Source organism: Nipponia nippon, unplaced genomic scaffold (genome assembly GCF_047370975.1).
Source record: "Nipponia nippon isolate SJK-2023a ecotype South Korea unplaced genomic scaffold, ASM4737097v1 scaffold_1, whole genome shotgun sequence".
NCBI classification, from domain to species: Eukaryota; Metazoa; Chordata; class Aves; order Pelecaniformes; family Threskiornithidae; genus Nipponia; species Nipponia nippon.
Genome location: NW_028262290.1, coordinates 56,608,731 through 56,628,351, shown reverse-complemented (window position 1 = coordinate 56,628,351; position 19,621 = coordinate 56,608,731). Strand labels below are relative to the sequence as shown.

The 19,621-nt window shown below is 41.1% G+C and overlaps 1 protein-coding gene across 1 annotated transcript in view; it reads right to left on the bottom strand.

The window, feature by feature from the left end:
• VAPA (VAMP associated protein A) overlaps positions 1-19,621 on the bottom strand; it is a 32,151-nt gene extending 12,530 nt beyond the window's left edge. Inside the window, exons 1-2 of the mRNA XM_087756788.1 lie at positions 19,065-19,621; positions 417-569 (exon numbers count right to left, since the gene is read on the bottom strand). Coding sequence (XP_087612914.1) covers positions 417-569; positions 19,065-19,140 — 229 coding nt within the window. The 5' untranslated portion in view covers positions 19,141-19,621. The remainder of the gene's footprint in view (positions 1-416; positions 570-19,064) is intronic.

The window sequence follows — 19,621 nt, the reverse complement described above, 5'->3', positions numbered from 1 at the left end:
TAAGTCTACAATTGTGAATGAATGTTTTTTTTAAATGCAATGAACTGTCAAATGTTAAACTTTAAACACATCAGAGCAGCCAAGCAATGCCCTACTTCAAGACATAAGCATGAATACAGTAGTCTGAAGGAAAGGTACTGTTAATGTCACTGCCCATTTCCAATTTTCTTTTCCTCCTTTCAGAGAACTGCAGATAAATGTGACAAATGGCAAGTATTTCTGTATGGAGGATTTTTCATGTATCACTGCAGCTCTACATCAAGTTGACATTGCACTAATGAAGGGGAACAGTTTTATTTTAAAAAAATATTTTTAAAAAGTTTACATACTTCAAACAGCCTCTAAGATCAAGCATTAGACAACTTCATGAAAGGCCTAAAAATACCTACCCTACAACTGCATATATTTGTTTTTACCTGAAACAATTACAGACGATCCTGGGTCAATAATTCCACTGTTCGGCCTCACACAGTATCGACGAGGCGCTGTGGTCTTCACTTTGAAGCATACTTTTCTATCTGATGGATTTCGTAGTTTAAGATTTGTAGTTACTACATCTGTAAAGGGACCTGAAAAAAGGGTTGTTCTTTTTAAATATGCATTTATCTTTGGAAAAGAAACCTGTTTATACAGTACAAATTACTCTCAAAATATAACTTGATGGCAACAAACTTCTAAAAGCAGGTTAAATCATACAACTGTGAAGCACATATACTGTTATATGCAAACCATGCTCTGTCACCTTAGTTATAATAATATATATTCAGCAATGAACAAATAACTCTTAAATAGCATGACAGACTGAAACTGCTGGCACAAAAGGTTAATATATACATATGTTAATTTTACCAAATCATTCTTAACATTTTAAATACCTAGACGGTAATGTTCATGTGCAAAAGTAAATTTTGCTGGATTTTTCTTTAGGAATAGAAGCAACACATACTTTGGAACCCTTTCAAGTATTTAAAGAAAGAAAACACTGTGATACTGAAACATACTAACTGTTCTTGAGATTTCAACTTCTGTTGTGCTTCTGAGCTCCTATAGATGTGACAGAAACAGACATCAACCTCATCTTTTAAACTCAAAATAGGCAAGAGATGATACTCTGTTTATGCATATACTCTAACTGACACACAGAAAAGAAGCTGTAGTTGCCATATTTACGTATTCAATGTAGTGTATTCTCTAAACTGTGTTTATATTAAACCATCAGGATAGGAATTGCCTCTAAGACTGGATCGGACAAGAGGGATAATTTCAACATCAAGCTGCAAAAGCACATCTCCCAACAGAGATCACCTCCACGTGATGCTGTACAGTAACAGCACGAAAAGCAAGGTTCACACTGTTCTGAGCTGTGTTAATCTCTTAGGCTTCTGTCATCTGAAAGCAAAACTGCAAAGGCACTAAAAGAATGTAACTTAGAAAATGGAATTTCATATGAACATGAAGTTTATTCAATAATGTATCATGTGTACAGTAACTTCTAAGAACCTTCATTATCATTAAGAATTACACATCAAATTACTACAAAATAATTTTCATCAGTATTGAAAACATGACAACTACTTTTCCATTAAAAAAACACAAAGAAAGCGAACTTCAGATTAAATTGGATGAAAAATGTACTTGATATGAACAAGTGGTAAGGTACAACAAAACCATTAATTGCATGAGACAAAGGAAGTCAATTCTTTTCTGAACACCTTATTCCACAGTGGTGTCTGGACTACTCTGAAGGAAATGGTACTGGCCACTATCAAACATGTTACTACACTAGAGGGCTCACTATCTGACAGATGGCTTTGTTTCTGTAACTCTCTCATTCCAAAACCTTGATTTTGAAAGAGTGCTAAACAGAGTCTTGATACCAGACACCGAGATACAAATCAATAAAGGACTAAAATGGGAATTCTGAGAACCAGAATACAGACATGTAGATGAAGATACACATGCGCTAGGTTTACATTCAACGAGACTCTCTTGAGAAAATAGGAACTGGTATTATTTGTCTGAAATTTCATTTCTAATCTGGCTTTATTTGGTGGACAAAACAGTCGACCTCTCAATCCAAGTAAATTTGACACAGCCCCCAAGAAGATGATTTACAGAACTACTTGGAAGTTTCCTGCCACTTGCCTCTTGATGGCTCCTGCAGGATCCAGTTGCATTTACTTACAGAGCGTGATCCAAAAATAACTTCCATCACGCATACCACAAGCTGAACTAAAATCCGGCAGCTGAATACTCCTCTAAATCTAAAACTGGTGACACACTCAGAAAAGACCAAACATACATTTTTTTGAGCTACACAAACATTTTTGAGGAAGTTATTCTGAGAGTTTTATGAATAGCCACCTAGGCATTGCCTTTGCAGTGCCCAGCAGCATACAGCACTTTGAATCCAGCTTTCAAAGGTGTGGGCTGCTTTTTTTTAATTTTAACTCTAGACAACCTGAGGAGCTCTGCTTCTCAATCTTCTCAACTACTATTACTAAGGAAATTCTGCTCAAAGAAAAAAAAAAGGCTCAGTTCAGAGGCTCATTTTGAAAGGCACAGTCATCAAGAACAGGAGCTATACTATTGAAAAACAGCTTATTTCAGGACAAAGCAGCAGTGTATTTATAAACTGATGATAAACTGTTTTTTAAACTTTAAAAAAAAAGATGTTCTGTTTCTTTTGAGACATGAAAGGTCCCCTCATGCCTGCCTTCTCAAAGTGCATAATAATGAGATAGGATTCAAAATACTCTTCAAATTATTGTGATACTTACTGTCAGTTCTAACACTACAGATAATTTAAAAAAAAAAAAAAAATCTGCTTTTGTTCCCCAGGTACATGAATGCAGTGACCTCCTTTGCATTTCCTGGATACTTCCCAAAAAAGAGCTTTTAGCTCAGGGACATTTTTTTAGGATCAGACATTTCTTTCAGAGTGGACTGAAATCTTTTTCAAGGTCTAGAGCACCCTTCTGACAGCTTTACCTTTCACCTGCTTTCTAAAAGCTTTAAAGAAAAAAAAAAAAGCTGTATAAAGCCTCTCAAGCCTCACAACCATCAGATTTAATAAATAGCTGGTAACAAACTGGCGCACAAGAGGAAAAGACAACTAAATTTCACTGTTCCTGCAGAACCCAGCTATTTTGGCAGTTTAGTGGCATGCCAACAGACAGCACTGATCTGAGCATGGACAAGCAGGAGCAGACACAAGGATAGTAAATCAGAAAAAAATATCTATTATCATTCAGAGGAGCCACACAATCTAGATTAGAATGACATATCCTTCAAAAAAGAAACCATGCAAGAGCAGAAGAGGATTCTGGAGTTCCCATTCACACAAACATGAATACCTCTACCCTTAGGGAAGCAGGGAAATAAAATACAAGCTGGCACAGCTTAAGTGCAAAAGTCTAAGTCATGACGGTTCCTTGAGAAAAACAAAAGTTGGGGGGAGAGAGGGAACGAGGAAGGAGAAACATTTTAGGCCATACTGCACAGGCCGCATCTAAACAAGGAAAAGAACAGGCAAAGATGGATACAGACATTCTGCACTTGTACCTAGATGGACAAATGCATGCCAGCTTCATCTCAGAAAACATACAGCTACACTAGGATAGCATTATACGCTCAAAAAGAGCGTCTCGCTGCTTGCATGACACCCAGGCCAAAGCTGGTTTTTATTTGAGCACTTAAACCTCAGACAGGCTCATGTCTAACTGTACCCACCACACAAAATACCTCATGAGTACTCATCTACTGTTGTTTGCCCAATACTTTCATTGTAAACTGCTTAAGACTATCTTTTATCTTATATTTGTACAACTTAAGACAATGGGCTTCTGGATCTGCAAGTAGGGTTTTCAGAAGCTGTGGCAATTTAACTAATAAAATCCTCAAGCTGTACTGACGTAACTATGATGTATAATGACAAGTGACCATTGCTTCATAAATCTGTAATTTCAATCTAACAACCTCTAGGAGTCACAGCTACTTTAAAGGGGACAGGGAGTTCAGCAACGCACTTAGCAGTGTAAATTCAAGACACCAATTACAGCATCTTCCTAGAATAAAAGTTGTGAGAGTGCCAGGTTATCCCAACTGTTTTGAATGGATTAGTGACAATCCATGCCGAGATTTTTCCTGTCTTTTTGACTTATGAGGGCCTTAGAAAGGAATGACAGACACCTGCCTAATCACACTCAGAAATGCTAGAGATCTCCAAAATCATTATGTACTGAATTTCTATTCCAGCAATCTTACAGTGCAGCCACCGCAACATTAATGCTGGGGTTGCCTCGGGCAACTACACATCTCAGACTACAGCCGCTAGTGGGCAGGAAGAAATGACACAGATTCTGCAGAGCCAGTTTCCATTGCTGAAACACAGTGCCAAGTTTCCCGGCTTGCCACAAGCTTGCCAGCTACGCTGCAGTAAAACTGAAATACTATGTATTACTGTACAAGTAGGACCTGTACAGAGATCTTTTTGATCAATGGTGTCATTTTCTCTTCAAATTCAGGTCTCCTTCAGTTCCTCAGCTCCAAAAGTCATCCTTCTACCATCTGGGATGGTCAAACATAAGGGAAAAAATGACGACATGAATATGCCTTTCTAGAGTGGGAAGGAAGAGCTTAGACAAACCTCCTCAGCCTGTGGTACCCCTGGGAAAGGCGAGAGATCACTGTCAGTATCTCTAGCTGTTGGTAGTACAGAGCGGACAAAGAACTTCTGAGAAGTGGACTGGTTTGGTTATCAAGAAGCTCCATTCAAAATTAGTAAGGCTGTCATAATGTACACACAGAGCCTGCCATAGAATATCACCTCTACCTAAAATTGGATAAGAAATTATCATTTTATTAAATTACATAAAATCTTTGATAATTAGAAGGTAGATAACTTGTAGAGCTGTACAAAAATGAGCATGCATTATTAAACAAATTCAACAGCATTTTATATGAAACAGCTTAAGTGTTAAGTATATTGTCCTCTTCGATTTAAGACATTGAACTGTAGCTGTTACAAAAGCTAATACCTAAGCTGACTCTGTCAGAAAGCACTCTATTTCATGCATAAAACTAAAGTTTATTTACGCTGTAAACTGGCACAGTAAAGTGATATATTCAGCCACATCTAAAAACAATGTAAGTACACAAAAAAGTACACAGACTGGCAAAGCGAATCCAAACTCCTTAAAACGTGTAAGTTACAGTGTTAACTTCAACAACTATTGGGATTATATGCTTTAAGTGGGATGCTGTTTTTTCACAACTGCTTCACCACCTTTGAAATTCCAAGCGCACTTGAAACATACAGAACACTTCAAGGCACCTTTACCAAAACAAACTCAGGCACCGTAGTTGTCCTTCAGCACACAATAAAGTCACATTGGGCAGGCAAAGAAAAATCATTTACTGCATTTGACAATTCGAGCCCTGATAAATGAGAAAGGAGTTAAGGTCAGCAGGGTAAAAACTAGCAGTAATATTATAAAGCCAGCAAGACAAATTTTGAGAACAAGTTAACTGACTTTTATGACAGACCTGACAGGAACAAAGTAAGATCTCCATCAACTCATTCTGCCAGAATTAGAAGTAACAATGGAATAAAGAAAGAATAAGTTAAATTAACACAGCCCCATGTAATCTACATTCATATGATGTAATAAAGAATTTTTTAATTAGGCCAAAATTTAATTGGTTTTCTTTCCCATCATTGGGATTGCAATCACAATCACTGACATAGCAATCACAGAATGGTTGAGGTTGGAAGGCACCTCTGGAGGTCATCTGGGCCAACTTCCCTGCTCAAGCAGTGACACCCAGAGCCAGCTGCCCAGGACTGTGTCCAGATGGCTTTTGAGTATCTCCAAGGATGGAGACTCCACAGCCTCCCTGGGCAACCTGTGCCAGTGCTTGGTCACCCTCACAGTGAAAAAAAAAAAAAAAAAGTGTTTCCTGATGTCCAGAGGGAACCTCCTGTGTTTCAGGTTGTGCCCATTCCCTCAGGCCCTGTCACTTGGCACCACTGAAAAGAGCCTGGCTCTGTCCTCTTTCCAGCCCCACTTCAGGTATTTGTACACATTGATAAGATCCCGCCTGAGCCTTCTCTTCTCCAGGCTGAGCAGTCCCAGTTCTCTCAGCCTTTCCTCACAGAAGAGATGCTCTAGTCCCTTCATCATCTTCCTGGCCCTTCACTGGACTCTCTCCAGTATGTCCATGTCTCTCTCGTAGTGAGGAGCCCAGAATGGGACCCAGCACTCCAGCTGTGGCCTCACCAGTGCTGAGCAGAGGGGAAAGATCACCTCCCTCAACCTGCCGGCAACACTCCTCCTAATGCAGCCCAGGATGCCATTGGCCTTCTTTGCTGCAAGGGCACACTGCTGGTTCATGGTCAACTTGGTGTCCACCAGGACCCCCACGGCCTTTTCTGCAAAGCCGCTCTCCATCCAGTCGGATCCCAGTCTGTACTGGTGCATGGGAGGTTGTTCCTCCCCAGGTGCAGGACTTTGCACTTCTCCTTGCTGAACTTCCAAGAGGTTCCTGCCAGCCCGTTTCTCCATTTGCCAGCTCCCTCAGCACTCGTAGGTGCATTCCATCAGGGCCCATGGACTTAGGTATGTCCAGTTTACTTAAGTAATCCCTGACGTGATATTCTGAATATACTGAAGGAAAGATGTCTAAAAATGAAAGACCAGTGTTATGTAGGCAAGTCATAACTACCTTGACTGTCAGATATGAAAACTAATCCTAAAATATACACAAAGCACTTAACTGCTCCAAATGGAATTTTGTAGTACTTTCTGAAAAAAGCATAGGTGACACAGTTGACACGAGAGGAATGTTTTTTATTTCCATAAATTGGTTTTAAGAAATTAATATTCAGACCTCTGTGAAAACAACCTGAAGAGATTCCATAGCATGCATTGCCAGTGAACAGAATTCCTTCCTCTTGAAATACCAAAACCACGACCATTCAAATACCTTTTTCAACTGGAAGAAAAATTCCAACTCTAACAAATCACCTATGTTAAAATTATTCACGGCCTACAAAGCATAACAGCTTAGGTTTCATGGATTAATACTTCAACATTATAGAATCACAGAATCGTCAAGGTTGGAAAAGACCTTTAAGATCATCAAGTCCAACCGTTAACCTACCACTGCCAAGGCCACCACTAAACCATGTCCCTAAGCACCACATCAACAGGTCTTTTAAATGCCTCCAGGGATAAGGACTCAACCACTTCCCTGGGCAGCCTGTTCCAGTGCTTGACTACCCTTTCAGTGAATAAATTTTTCCTAACATCCAACCTAAACCTGCCCTGGCACAACTTGAGGCCATTTCCTCTTGTCCTATCGCTTGTTACTTGGGAGAAGAGACTGACCCCCACCTTGCTACAACCTCCTTTCAGGTAGTTGTAGAGAGCAATAAGGTCTCCCCTCAGCCTCCTCTTCTCTAGGCTAAACAACCCCAGCTCCCTCAGCTGCTCCTCGTAAGACTTGTGCTCTAGAGCCTTCACCAACTTCGTTGCCCTCCTTTGGACGCGCTCCAGCACCTCGATGTCCTTCTTGGAGTGAGGGGCCCCAAACCGAACACAGTACTTGAGGTGCGGCCTCACCAGTGCTGAGTACAGGGGCATGAATTCCTTCTAAAAAATGCTGAGACAATGTCCATTTTTTAATCCTAAAAGAGCTCATCTTCCTCTGTCAAAGGTGCAAGCAGACCCTATATATGGCTACACAGCTTACTAGAGGTGCTTGTGCCAGTGCTGGCATGCATGCTTTACTGGGGGCTGGTGTAAGAGAAATAGGAATTGAAGCCTTTTGCCTACCATTCTGACAGAGCAAAAACAGGAATACAACACAGTGGCATTTCAAAGCAGACAAAACAAACAATTTTTATTTTCTTACATTTTCTTTCTGGATCAAAATTTCACATTCACTCCAGCTTGTTACTGACAGTTGTTAGTCACCAAAAAACAGAGTAAAAATGCAATAAGCATCTATCTCAAGGGTAAAGTACAGCCACATATCATTACCATCAATTCTGGTAAAGAGAACATTATCTACTTTATATATTAGATAAAATACAGACTAAAAGGAGATCGTCCTGCATTTAATATTAAATATGGACAATGGCTTCTTTCACCTCAACAGCAACAAAAAACACTATTAATAAGATGGTATAACATGGAATAACTTCGTCCAAAGATATCAATGCTTGTATTTAGGTTAAGATTTAAAATCTAGAAGTCCAAGTCCAATTCAGTCATATGTATCTATTCTTGATATTTTTCCTATTGAAAGAGTGCCATTACTAAAGAACTGTCATGTAACTAAGATCAAAGGCATGTTTGTTACTTAAACTTAACCTCCACATGATTGTGAATTCCTTACTTGCAACTTAGCTTTATTTGGTTACATTGTTATTCTTGCCAAATACACATTATGAGCATACTAAAACTGGTAGCTCATAATTCTACTGGGATAAAGTCTTAAGAATCTAATGATAAAGTATTTTTCATCCCAAAGCACTCTCAACATTCAAATAACAAGAACAGTAGAAATATTTTACTACTACTAAACATGAACATTTAAACCATCAAATTATCCCCAAAGTCCTGAAACAACTAAGTAATATGTACAAGCAATCTTTCAGTATAGATGCAATATTAACAATTTAGTTCAGTAAGGGCTGTCTTATAAACCCTTCCTGCTGGAGCAGCTATTCTCTTTACGTGCATAAGGCAGGATAACTAATGAATTTGATAATTAGAGGCTATTAGATTTCAAAGAATACTAGCAGATTTGAACAACAGAACTAAATAAACAAGTGACTTTTCCCTTTCTTTTCCCACTTAACCTTGCTTTGTATTTTACCTTGCTATAGCTTACAAAAGGTTTTAGTGATGCTGAAAAGCCCAGATATGCTGTTTAAAATATTCAAATATTCAGCAGCTTAAAATACATATGCATCCTCAAATACGAAATTTCCAATTGGATACACCTTTCTGATCTGAATTGCAACATACAAAATACTCTTCAAACTCTACAGCAGTAATCAGAATACTTGTAATCATCTCAGATGACAGCTGCAGTGGCACATAGAAAATCAGTCTTTCCACAGAAGACCTGACCAAAAGCTGTTACCTAGTACTTTTCCCAGAGTGCTCCAAGAACTGGGTATCAGAGGCCAGACTCAAACATTAAATACAACACCAAAGCTCTTGTGGGTCTCACCACTTTCCTTGCAAGTAATATTGCCACAGTGTTACAAAGTAACTCTAAAAATAAATCGATTTCACACTTCTGCCAGTGTGGACAAAAGCCCAGAAAGTTCTTTTTAAAAAACACAAACAGTTTCAGGTGTTTGACTGTTAGATGTGTCCAACCTCAGCACATAACACAGAGCCCAGTCTAAACAGGCTTATATAGGAGACATTAAAATTTCCTACAGACAGGTCTAGCTAACACTGGACTACCTCCCAGGCATGAACAGCTTGCTTCAGTTTCAGGGTGACCTTTCACTCTCTGGAAGCACAGGCTACAGGTCTCCATCTCCCCAATCTCCGAAAGTCAAGTACAGCATATCTTACAGTCACTCAGGAAAACAAATACCTGCTTTAAATAAAAGTTGCATTGTCACAGTCTTGTCACTCACTCCATTCCCTCATTCCCTTCACATCACAGTACTGAGCTGAGCTAATGCAGCCACGCTTCCCAGGACCAGTCAGCTCACTTCTATAGAAGCAGCTAGAGTTCTAACTTGAGCTGTAAGATGGAACATGTCTACTAGATGTCTAGGAGACATCCAAATCAAAAACCAAACAGTTTTTGCTTTCATTGGGGCTACTAGACTTAGTGGCCATATTAACATCATACTGTTAACATGTTAAATCCACATCATACTCCTATGAATTATAATTACTAAGTTTACTTCACATATGGAGCAGTTACTTCTACGCATATGATTTTTAAATTTATGAACATCCCCTCTCACAAAGAAAACAACATTAAACACGTATCTCAGTCAAGCTATTCTAATGTCTTGGAATGTAACATGATGTACCAGCTTCTAGCTTAAGTACATAATTAGGTACTGCCATTGTCCTACCAAGCTTTCAAGAACATTGTAACCTCATGACCTAGGAGAAGCCTTCTAAAGTCCATATGAAACAAACCATTTTCTAAGATGATATCTGATTAATTTAAAAGTATTTTTGCCCACATAATTTTTAGAAGGTTGGTTCAGACTGACATGATTCAGATTTGAAATTCAACTCATTTCTAATGATCTAAATACATTCATAGCCACTTGATGCCAACTCATTTTTGTACCAATCCTACCCTTTAGCCTACATAGCTTTTCTTTTCCCCAGTGCTTACCTCTTCTGATATATTTATAGATAGCAATCAGATCCCCTTTCAGTCTTCATTTTGCTAAGATAAACAAGCCAAGCTATTCTACTTCACTTGTGTTAATACATTTTTCTTTGCACCATTCCCACGTGGGTTCATTTTCTTTGACTAGCTATTGCCAGGGATGCACTCAGATAAAGCTTCATCAATGCCATAAACCTCGACAGTAATACTTCCCTCACTACAAAACTACAGTCTCATATTTGCCTCATTTCATGACAAGTCACACTCGCAATAAACCTGTGATTAAGTACTAGTCTCTAGTTTTACTCCTTCTTCATCACTTCCAACTAAAATGAGAAAACAGCAGCTCTATTATTAGCACACATCAAATGCACAATTTTTTTTTGCGTTCATCAGATCTCCTAACTTTGCATTACCAATGAGCTCTACCAGCACAGTCCCACCCATACCAAGGTCATTAATGAAGATACTAAACCAGGTTCAAACATGACACTGGTCCATCCTTTAGAAATGTCCTTGTTAAGCCTCCAATAGCCCAATGGCTGTGCTGCAGTTTATTTTATAGCTTGTCCCTTCTCCACCTTACATTTCCCCACTAAGCTCCTGCAACTTCATAATTAGTTTTGCAGATACCTCTGCGTCAAATAATCAATATTCAGATCATGGACCAGACCCTCATGGAAGATATGGCGAAACATATGGAGGACGGGGCGTTAATTAGAGACAGCCAACATGGTTTCACCGAGGGCAAATCGTGCCTGACTAACGTAGTGGCCTTCTACGATGGAGTGACTGCATCAGTGGACAAAGGAAGAGCTACGGATGTCACCTATCTGGACTTCTGTAAGGCCTTTGATATTGTCCCGCCCAACATTCTTACCTCTAAATTAGAGAGATATGGGTTTGATGGATGGCCTGTTAGATGAATAAGGAATTGGCTGGCTGATCATGTCCAAAGAGTTACAGTCAGTGCCTCAATGTCCAAGTGGAAACCAGTAATGAGTGGTGTCCCTCAAGGATCCATACTAGGACCAATACTATTCAATGTCTTCATCAATGACACAGTGGGATTGAGTGCACCCTCAGCAAGTTTCCAGATGACACCAAGCTGAGTGGTGATGTTGATTTGCTTGAGGGAAGGGATGTCATTCAGAGGGACCTTGACAGGTTTGAAGGGTGGGCCCATGCAAACCTCATGAAGTTCAACAAGGCCAAGTGTAAGGTCCTGCACCTGGGTCAGGGCAATCCCCAATATCAATACAGACTGGGGGACAAATGGATTGAGAGCAGCCCTGTGGAGAAGGACTTGGGGATATCGGTAGATGAAAAACTGAACATGACCCGGCAACGTGCGCTTGCAGCCCAGAAAGCCAATCGTATCCTGGGCTGCATAAATAGAAGAGTGGCCATCAGTCGAGGGAGGTGATTCTGCCTCTCTACTCTGCTCTCATGAGACACCCCACCTGGAGTACTGCATGCAGCTCTGGGACCCCCAGTACAAGACAGACATGGAACTGTTAGAGTGGGGTCCAGAGAAGGGCCACAAAAATAGTCAGAGGGCTGGAGCACCTCTCCTGTGAAGAAAGGCTAAGATAGTTGGTGTTGTTCAGCCTGGAGAAGAGAAGGCTCCAGGGAGACCTTATTGTGGCCATTCAATATATAAAAGGGGCTTATAAGAAAGATGGAGAAAGACTCTTTACCAGGGCCTGTAGTGACAGGACAAGGGGCAATGCAGTTAAACTGAAAGAGGGTAGGTTTAGATTGGACATAAGGAAGAAATTTTTTTATGGTGAGGGTGGTGAGACACTAGGACAGGCTGCCCAGAGAAGTGGTGGATGCCACATCCCCAGAAGTGTTCAAGGTCGGGTTGGATGGGGCCTTGCACAACCTGATCTAGCAAAAGACGTCCCTGCCCATAGGAGGGGAGTTGGACCAGGTGATCTTTAAAGGTCCCTTGCAAGCCAAACCGTTCTATGATTCTATGAAATAATGTAATGGCATCCAGGAAATCCAGTGGGAAGATTAGATTTTGTCTGGGGGATGCACACAGAAGAGATGAAAAAAAGAGACACAGATAGAGAAAGAAGGAGGTCTCAGACCAGACTGGCATATTCTACCCAGGACACTCATGCTGCAGGTTATTCCACGTTCCATTTATCTCCATGTCTTTAATTATTCTTTCCTCTAAGGCTTTGCATACTATCGAGGTCAGACCTATTCAAGCATTGGAGTGTCAAATTAAGAATTACTCCAGATGAGACCACATTTTGAGAAACACAGGAGGGAAAAATTCTGATGTGACTGTCTTTTTAAAATTCAGGCAAACTATTATTTTTCTTTTTCTTTTCTTCCTTATTCATGTTATTAAAAACCAAACACCTTAAGTCCTATACCAGGATAATATCTAGAAAACTGTCTTAACTCTCAAGACCTTGTTCATATAGAAATAAACTGAAAATATTTATTTTAATTTACATAACCATGTATTTCTAAATACTTTCAAGCTATAAAATGAAATGTGACATCTACATTGCCAAATACTTTACAATGCAATGAAATAACTGTATACAATACCAAAAAAAGCCACTAAAAGGCAAGAGAAGCTAAAAAGGCTAAGATCACTATGCACCAGATAAAGTCTTACTACCTTAAGGAAAACAAAGTTACTAAAATTCTAACTTGTGTTTCTGCATTTTTATTTTCCATAATAGCACACCAGAAATTATCAGTAGAGTCATTTTACTGATTTTTTTTTTTTAAAGAAATTAGCTTATACACACTTATCTGGCTCATCTGACAATAAAAGCCTTGTAATTTGACAACTTTCACACTGGAAAATGTAATACTTATCTAATTAGTCAGTGATTTTTTTCCCCCCGCTTTACACACAGCAAGTTCTCTCCAGCAGCCTTTTCCAACTTGAATTTATGGCTTGTAAGCTGAGCATGTAATAACCCCTTAATGACTGACAGTCACAAAGACCTGGTTAACAAAAATCTCCCAAAGACAAAGTTGGTCAGACAGTAAAACATATTCACAAACCACAGTCAAGCCGAAACAGGAACAATTTATAATACCACAATGGGCAGTCGGTGCACTAAATATTCAGACCTATTAACTGATGCATAAAACAGCCCCTCTTGTTCATGGTAAGTTTCTACTTTTTAACTTGGCCTTGAACAATGGTACAGTGTTCATGCATAATACTGTATTTTTTACAGTATTAATAATGATTTATTGCAGTGATTTACAACACTTGTTTAGGCTATCAACAAGCAGAATGAGTAGGCATGTCACATGTAAAGATCAAGCTTTTATACCAATGACTACACTAGAAGTACAAGACAGTGAGGTTTGGACAGTGTTTCTGTTTAGTGAAGATGCAATAAAAAGTAAAAGAGAGTCCTACAAATTGCAGGTAAAGGACAAAAGTTTCAAGTCTTCACTGCTGTATATCTCTATCATCACAGGAAATCTTCCATTATTGAATCTTAAAACAAATGGCCAACTAGACCTGCCAAAACATAATCTAACACCTATAATACGCCTGACTTCACAGATCAATACAACTCCTTTTTATTAGTCAGTTTTAAATGCAGTCTAACACCGTGGTAGAGACTTCTGTATTAACATATCATCACCTCATAAGCAACACCCAGTAAAAAAAAATTATCTTCCTTTCTCTTCCTCAATACATTCCCACCAATCCTTTTGTGTCTCAATTTTCATTAAAACCTATCATTAAAAAAATTTTAAAATACTAACAAATATTACATTTGAGCCAGGAAACAATGGATAGAAGTAGAGATATGTAGGAAGAATAAACAATTCCAGGAATCCTTCTTGGATTTAAAAAAACAAAGAAGTCAAATACTACTTGTTGAACACTGAGTCATTCTATCGGATGTTCAGTTCTTGTCATTACACAATACTCAGCCAGCAAAAATATAAAACTTAAATGGAATCATTTCAAAGTATCAAAAAGCCACAACTGTGATAGTAATCACTTACAACCAGTTTTTCCCCTCTGCACTCCCATTGTTAAGTTTCAAAAATGTTCTTGAATTGACAGGAAAATTGACATCCCAGTTGCCTTTTTTTTAACCTGTCTTAGAAAGCTGGGACATCACAAATTTGCTGGTACTCTGAATAGAGTGAAAACAGGTGTAAAATTTGACATAATCAAGACACACACAAATAAGGCAGCAAGATCACATTTGAGGACTTCAAACCCTGCCTACACTAAAAGATATCCTGGGCCAATTCTGGCAACAGACCTTGAGGGCATGGGATGGATTTAACATTGAGCTATTTTTACCTTTAAATTCCACCTTCTCGATTTGCAGCAACACATAGCCTGTGGCTTTCAATGTTACCAATAGCAGTGTAACGATTACAAAATAATCTACAGCAATATTTTTGTATTATTTAAAAGGTCACTGAAATCTGCATTTCAGAATGAGCTGTAATACTTAAGTGAAGTGCTCTCTACCTCACCTGTAAAGAGTCATTTGAACGTATACCAGCTGATAGCTGATTTTATACACTAACAATCCTAGATTATGAATCAGATTAATAATCAGAAATTAAACATAATCTGTTATACTGATTTCTCCCAGTAACTCAAACCATCAAAGGGAAAATTTATTGCACACAGACATGCTCAAAAGTTGATTTAGTCTGCTTACTTGCTGACTTATTTCTAGCCTTGAGGTAATAACAAAAAAAAAATGGGAAAAGTGTGCCTCATTATTTTGAGATGTTTACAAAGGTAACATAAATAGATTTCATACACTTGTAAGCAAGAACTTCAATAAAGGATATAAATTTAGAATATTCAGACATCTTTATAATGTCTGACTATTGCTAGTCAGACACCTCGGGATCACATGAAATTCAAATTCTGAACACTGTCTACTAATCTTCCAAGGCTCATCAAATCAACTAGTGTTGATTTTCAATTAGGCGTTGCAGAAGCATGTCTTATGACTGATTTAAAGATCTGGCAAAGGTTTTTAAAAAAGGACCATCACTCAAGACCAACTTAAATACACGTTACTTTTAATTGCAAAACTGGCTTCTTTGACTTAAGGGAGACCAAGTTTCCATAAAAATGCTAGAAATCTTTGAACTGAAAACTTCAAGTGCTGCTATTTAACTACACAACTGGTTAAAAAAAAATTATTTAAAAAAAATGTATTTAGCCACAAGGAACCAATTCCAGATTACCATAATCTTCACTAAACTAGAGATACAGACAATGATTATATGCATGAGTCACATGAAAGACCCAATAAGAAGCAGAAGATGTTCCACCTTCCAAATCAGATGCTTTTAAGTGTCTCATGTGTCAATTCTTCCTATCCAGTCCTAAACAAATCCAAACGACTTCAGATTTAAGAAGCTAAACAAAATACATTAGACTAAAACACAGAAGAAAGCTAACCTACAGGAGTAATATGGCTGAAGACCTGGATACAGGAACCACGAGGCAAATTCTCAATGCATCATATTAAGTCTCTGAAAGCAATATTACGTAGTATATCAACTGCCTCTTAGTTTCACCACTTTTAAGTACAGTATTTCCCCCGTCACGTTTGCACAACACTCTAAAAAGTACTTATTTGTTCTGTGGTTTTCCTTAGGTATTCCTGATGGTTCCAGAATCCAAAAGAAACCTAGCTATCGCAGAAGCAGAGGGAATTAGTCATGACCCAAAACGCTATTAATGACTGAAATTTCAAGGAATGCAAAGTACTACAAAAACAGGATTCTAATCTTTCAGTCAACAAGGGAAATATGTGATGTGCTAGCCACCATGGGACATGTTCCTTAGACCTCCCCCTGAATTGTGAGGAATAAAATTCAGGATAAATGTATTACAGACCTTACTTTTGCTGATCAAGTGAAGTAGATTAAAAAAAAAGAAAAAAAAAAGACAGTTTCATCAGGCAATGATGAATTTACAGCCTTGTCAACAACTTATCTTAAGATAAGTCCTATGTGCTTTTTAATTTAAATCATTGTTTCCATAGGGGTATACTAACACATTTCACTATTACCCTGAAGGTCAGCAAATCCATTATAAGTTCCTGAGACAAGAAAGCCAATAGAATTATTTGTCCAATTCAGATGTTTAGACTTAAACTGGATCTCTGTTACACACACATCAACAGTATTAAGTCAATAATAATAACAGGTAATTGTCCCAATAAAATAACTTTGAATAACCAGCTGCACTGAAAAAAATATATACTTTTTTTTAAACAAAGTTGTATGATTTTTCCTACACTAAGTTACACTTATTCTGAGTCATACATTCTCTTACTAACCAATTACTTTTAAAAAGATAACACTCAGAATTCCCCTCTGCCAATATTGTATTCTTCAATGCAGTACTTTAGAACTGAATTAGTTTGTGGCCCACAAACCTTTTGAAACACCTCAGAATAATAAGCAGTTAGAAAATATTTATTGAGAGTGCACTCGATGCTCTCTCAATAGATAGCTCTTTCTATAGTGTATTACTGTAATAATACAGTTATAGAGAGTGCTTTCTATGGAGTATTAAGACTGCAGTCTCATTATGCTTCAGATTTTGTTTTTGCTTAGTCTGCTCTACAGAAATTTTCCTAATGTATGCATTAGCCTGAAACCAAAGTTTATGCCTAAAGAATACACATTTCATGCTCTAAGTACGTAAACACACAGCACAATAAAGATCACTGACTGACAATGGCTTCATACAGGCAGAATTTCTAATCTAGCATTTATTCTATATTCCCTGTATGAACACTTTGTTTCATATCACATAAATACAGCTTCCAGCTTGAAGACAGCTTAACACTGAAAGCTTTGAATTAGACACAGTAGCTTTTTAACTTGAAAAAAGAAAAAATCATGCGTTTTCCTTCAACCTGTTCCTGCAATAAGAATACAGTGTATTGAAATCCAAGCGCAGCATTTTAACAACAAAAAACAGAAGTGAAAAAGATAGTTCCTATGGTTTTCACTCTGTCTATGAACGTGCAATTTAAAATTTTAAAAATTGAAGCTATCAAGAAATGAATATGTGTGATCAGACAGATTTTGGGTTTTAATTGATTTGATGAATCAACAAAACAAGCATAGTTTGTTAAACATCTCTTTGATAAACCAGACTTAAGCTTTATTTCTAAAAGCCAGGCCAGCCAAAGGTATTTTTGGGGAATACAGTGTTCTTCTCTAATATAAACATTGATTTGTTCTAGTTGACCATTTAAAGATTTTTACAACATCATAAATTCCACTCTGTCCCTCTAAAACAATGAAAAAGGAGTCTACTAAAAACGGAAAATAAAACAGAAACGCATATAGGATTAGGCAAGCACATGTGCTGACACTAGTCACAAAATTTAAAACGTACGTTCAGATAACATTAACAGGTTTAAAAAAAAAAAAAATCTAATACTGCTGATTCTAAATCTGAAACGTCCTGAGATTTTTCTCAATGCCCCTTATGGGTATAAAATATAATCACAGGATACTACTGAAAACTATTTATTCTATGATGCTTTTCCTTATGCCCTTACCTTTCAAGGCTCACTCATCTCTGGAAGAGCCTTCCTTTTCACAACTATATAATTTATTAGGAGGGAAACACCCCCCCCCCACACACACACACACACATGATAACAACACTAATGGGGCCCTATTTTGACAGAAGCGTGTCATTGCCGGTCACAGTCATGCGGTCGGCACGCAATACCCAAATACACAGAAACTTCCAAAACGCACACATTCCCTTCCCTCATTCCCAAGAAAGGAGTGAGCCGCCTGTTTACGTACCGAGAACCTGCCTGAAACATGACAACTCGGGGGAAAGGGCGGGGAGTCATTTGCCAGGCCAGCGGGCCAGGCTGCACCGGGGAGAGGGTGCCAGCGCCTGCACATCGCCTACCCGCCCACCCCTGGAGCGATGGTGCGAAACCGCACCGGCCGCCGCGGGGGCCAGGGCCGGGCTGGGAGACAGGCGGCCCTCCAGGGTGCGGGAGGGGGGACAGGCCAGACGCGAGGTGGCCTGGTGAAGCGAGTCCTCCCCCCTGCTCCCCTCGCATGGCGGGAAGGCTTCGCTCGCCCGCTTCGCGGCCTCTGCTACCCGCTACAGCCAGAGGGAGACCTCACGGAGGGGGACCGGCGGCCACGCAGACCCCCGCGGCCACAGGAATGACAGGAGAGCGACTCCCGCGCCCCGCTACCCCAGGGCCGGGCCTCCCGAGCGGAGCGGAGCGGTGACACGGCAGCGGGGGGACGCGCGGGGGCAGGGGGCGGACTGGCGCACCGGCGGGGGCGGGAGGGGGGCGGCCGGCCCCCGAGCGCCGCGGCCGGCAGAGCGGGAGGCGGGCGGGCAGCCGCCGGGGGCCGGGCCGCGGCGCCGCCGGAGCCGCGGACACGCTCTCCAATCCCCGCGGGATCCCAAGATGGCGGCGGCCGAGCCCGTTCACCGGCTCGGCGGCGCCCCCCCCCCACCCCGCCCCCCGGCGGACCCGGGCGGGCAGGGCCCGGCACCGCGGCCCGGGGTGGGGGAACCGAGGCGCCTGGAGGCGACCCAGCGCCGAGGCGAAACGGGACACCCCGCCGGGCCGGGCCGGGCCGCCCCGCTGCCCTCCTCCCGCCCGCGCCCGGCTCCCCCTCACCTTTGAATTTGAGGTCGGTGGGCGGATCGAGCACCAGGATCTGCTCGTGCTTTGCCAGAGCCCCGGCGGCCGCCATCTCGCTCGCTCGCTCCGGCGGGAGGCGGAGTGGGGGGAGGAGGGAGGAGGGAGGAGGCGGAGGCGGGGCGGGAGCGGGAGGCCGGGCGGCGGCGGCGCCGCTCCCTGGTGGTGGCGGGCGGGCGGTGGCCTCGCGCTGCTGCGGGCGCTGCCGGCGGGGCGCGGGCCGAGGGCGGGCGCTGCTGCCTGCCGCTGCGCGCGCTGCCGCCCCGAGCCCCGCTCGCCCTCTCCCGCGCGACTGGCTCAACGGCCGGCCGGCAACGCCACCCCTCCGCGGGCACGAGGGCGGCGGAGGCGGCGGGGCCCCCTCGCGCGCATGCGCCCGCGCGCAGCTCGCGCCTAGCGGCTCCCTCCCGCGATGGCGGTTGGAGCCAGACCCCCCGCGGCGCGGCGCGGCCCGGCCCTCACAACCAGCCCCCGCCGCAGGAGCGGAGCGGGGAGAAGCGGTGCCCCCGCCGCCAAACACACAGACAGACAGACAG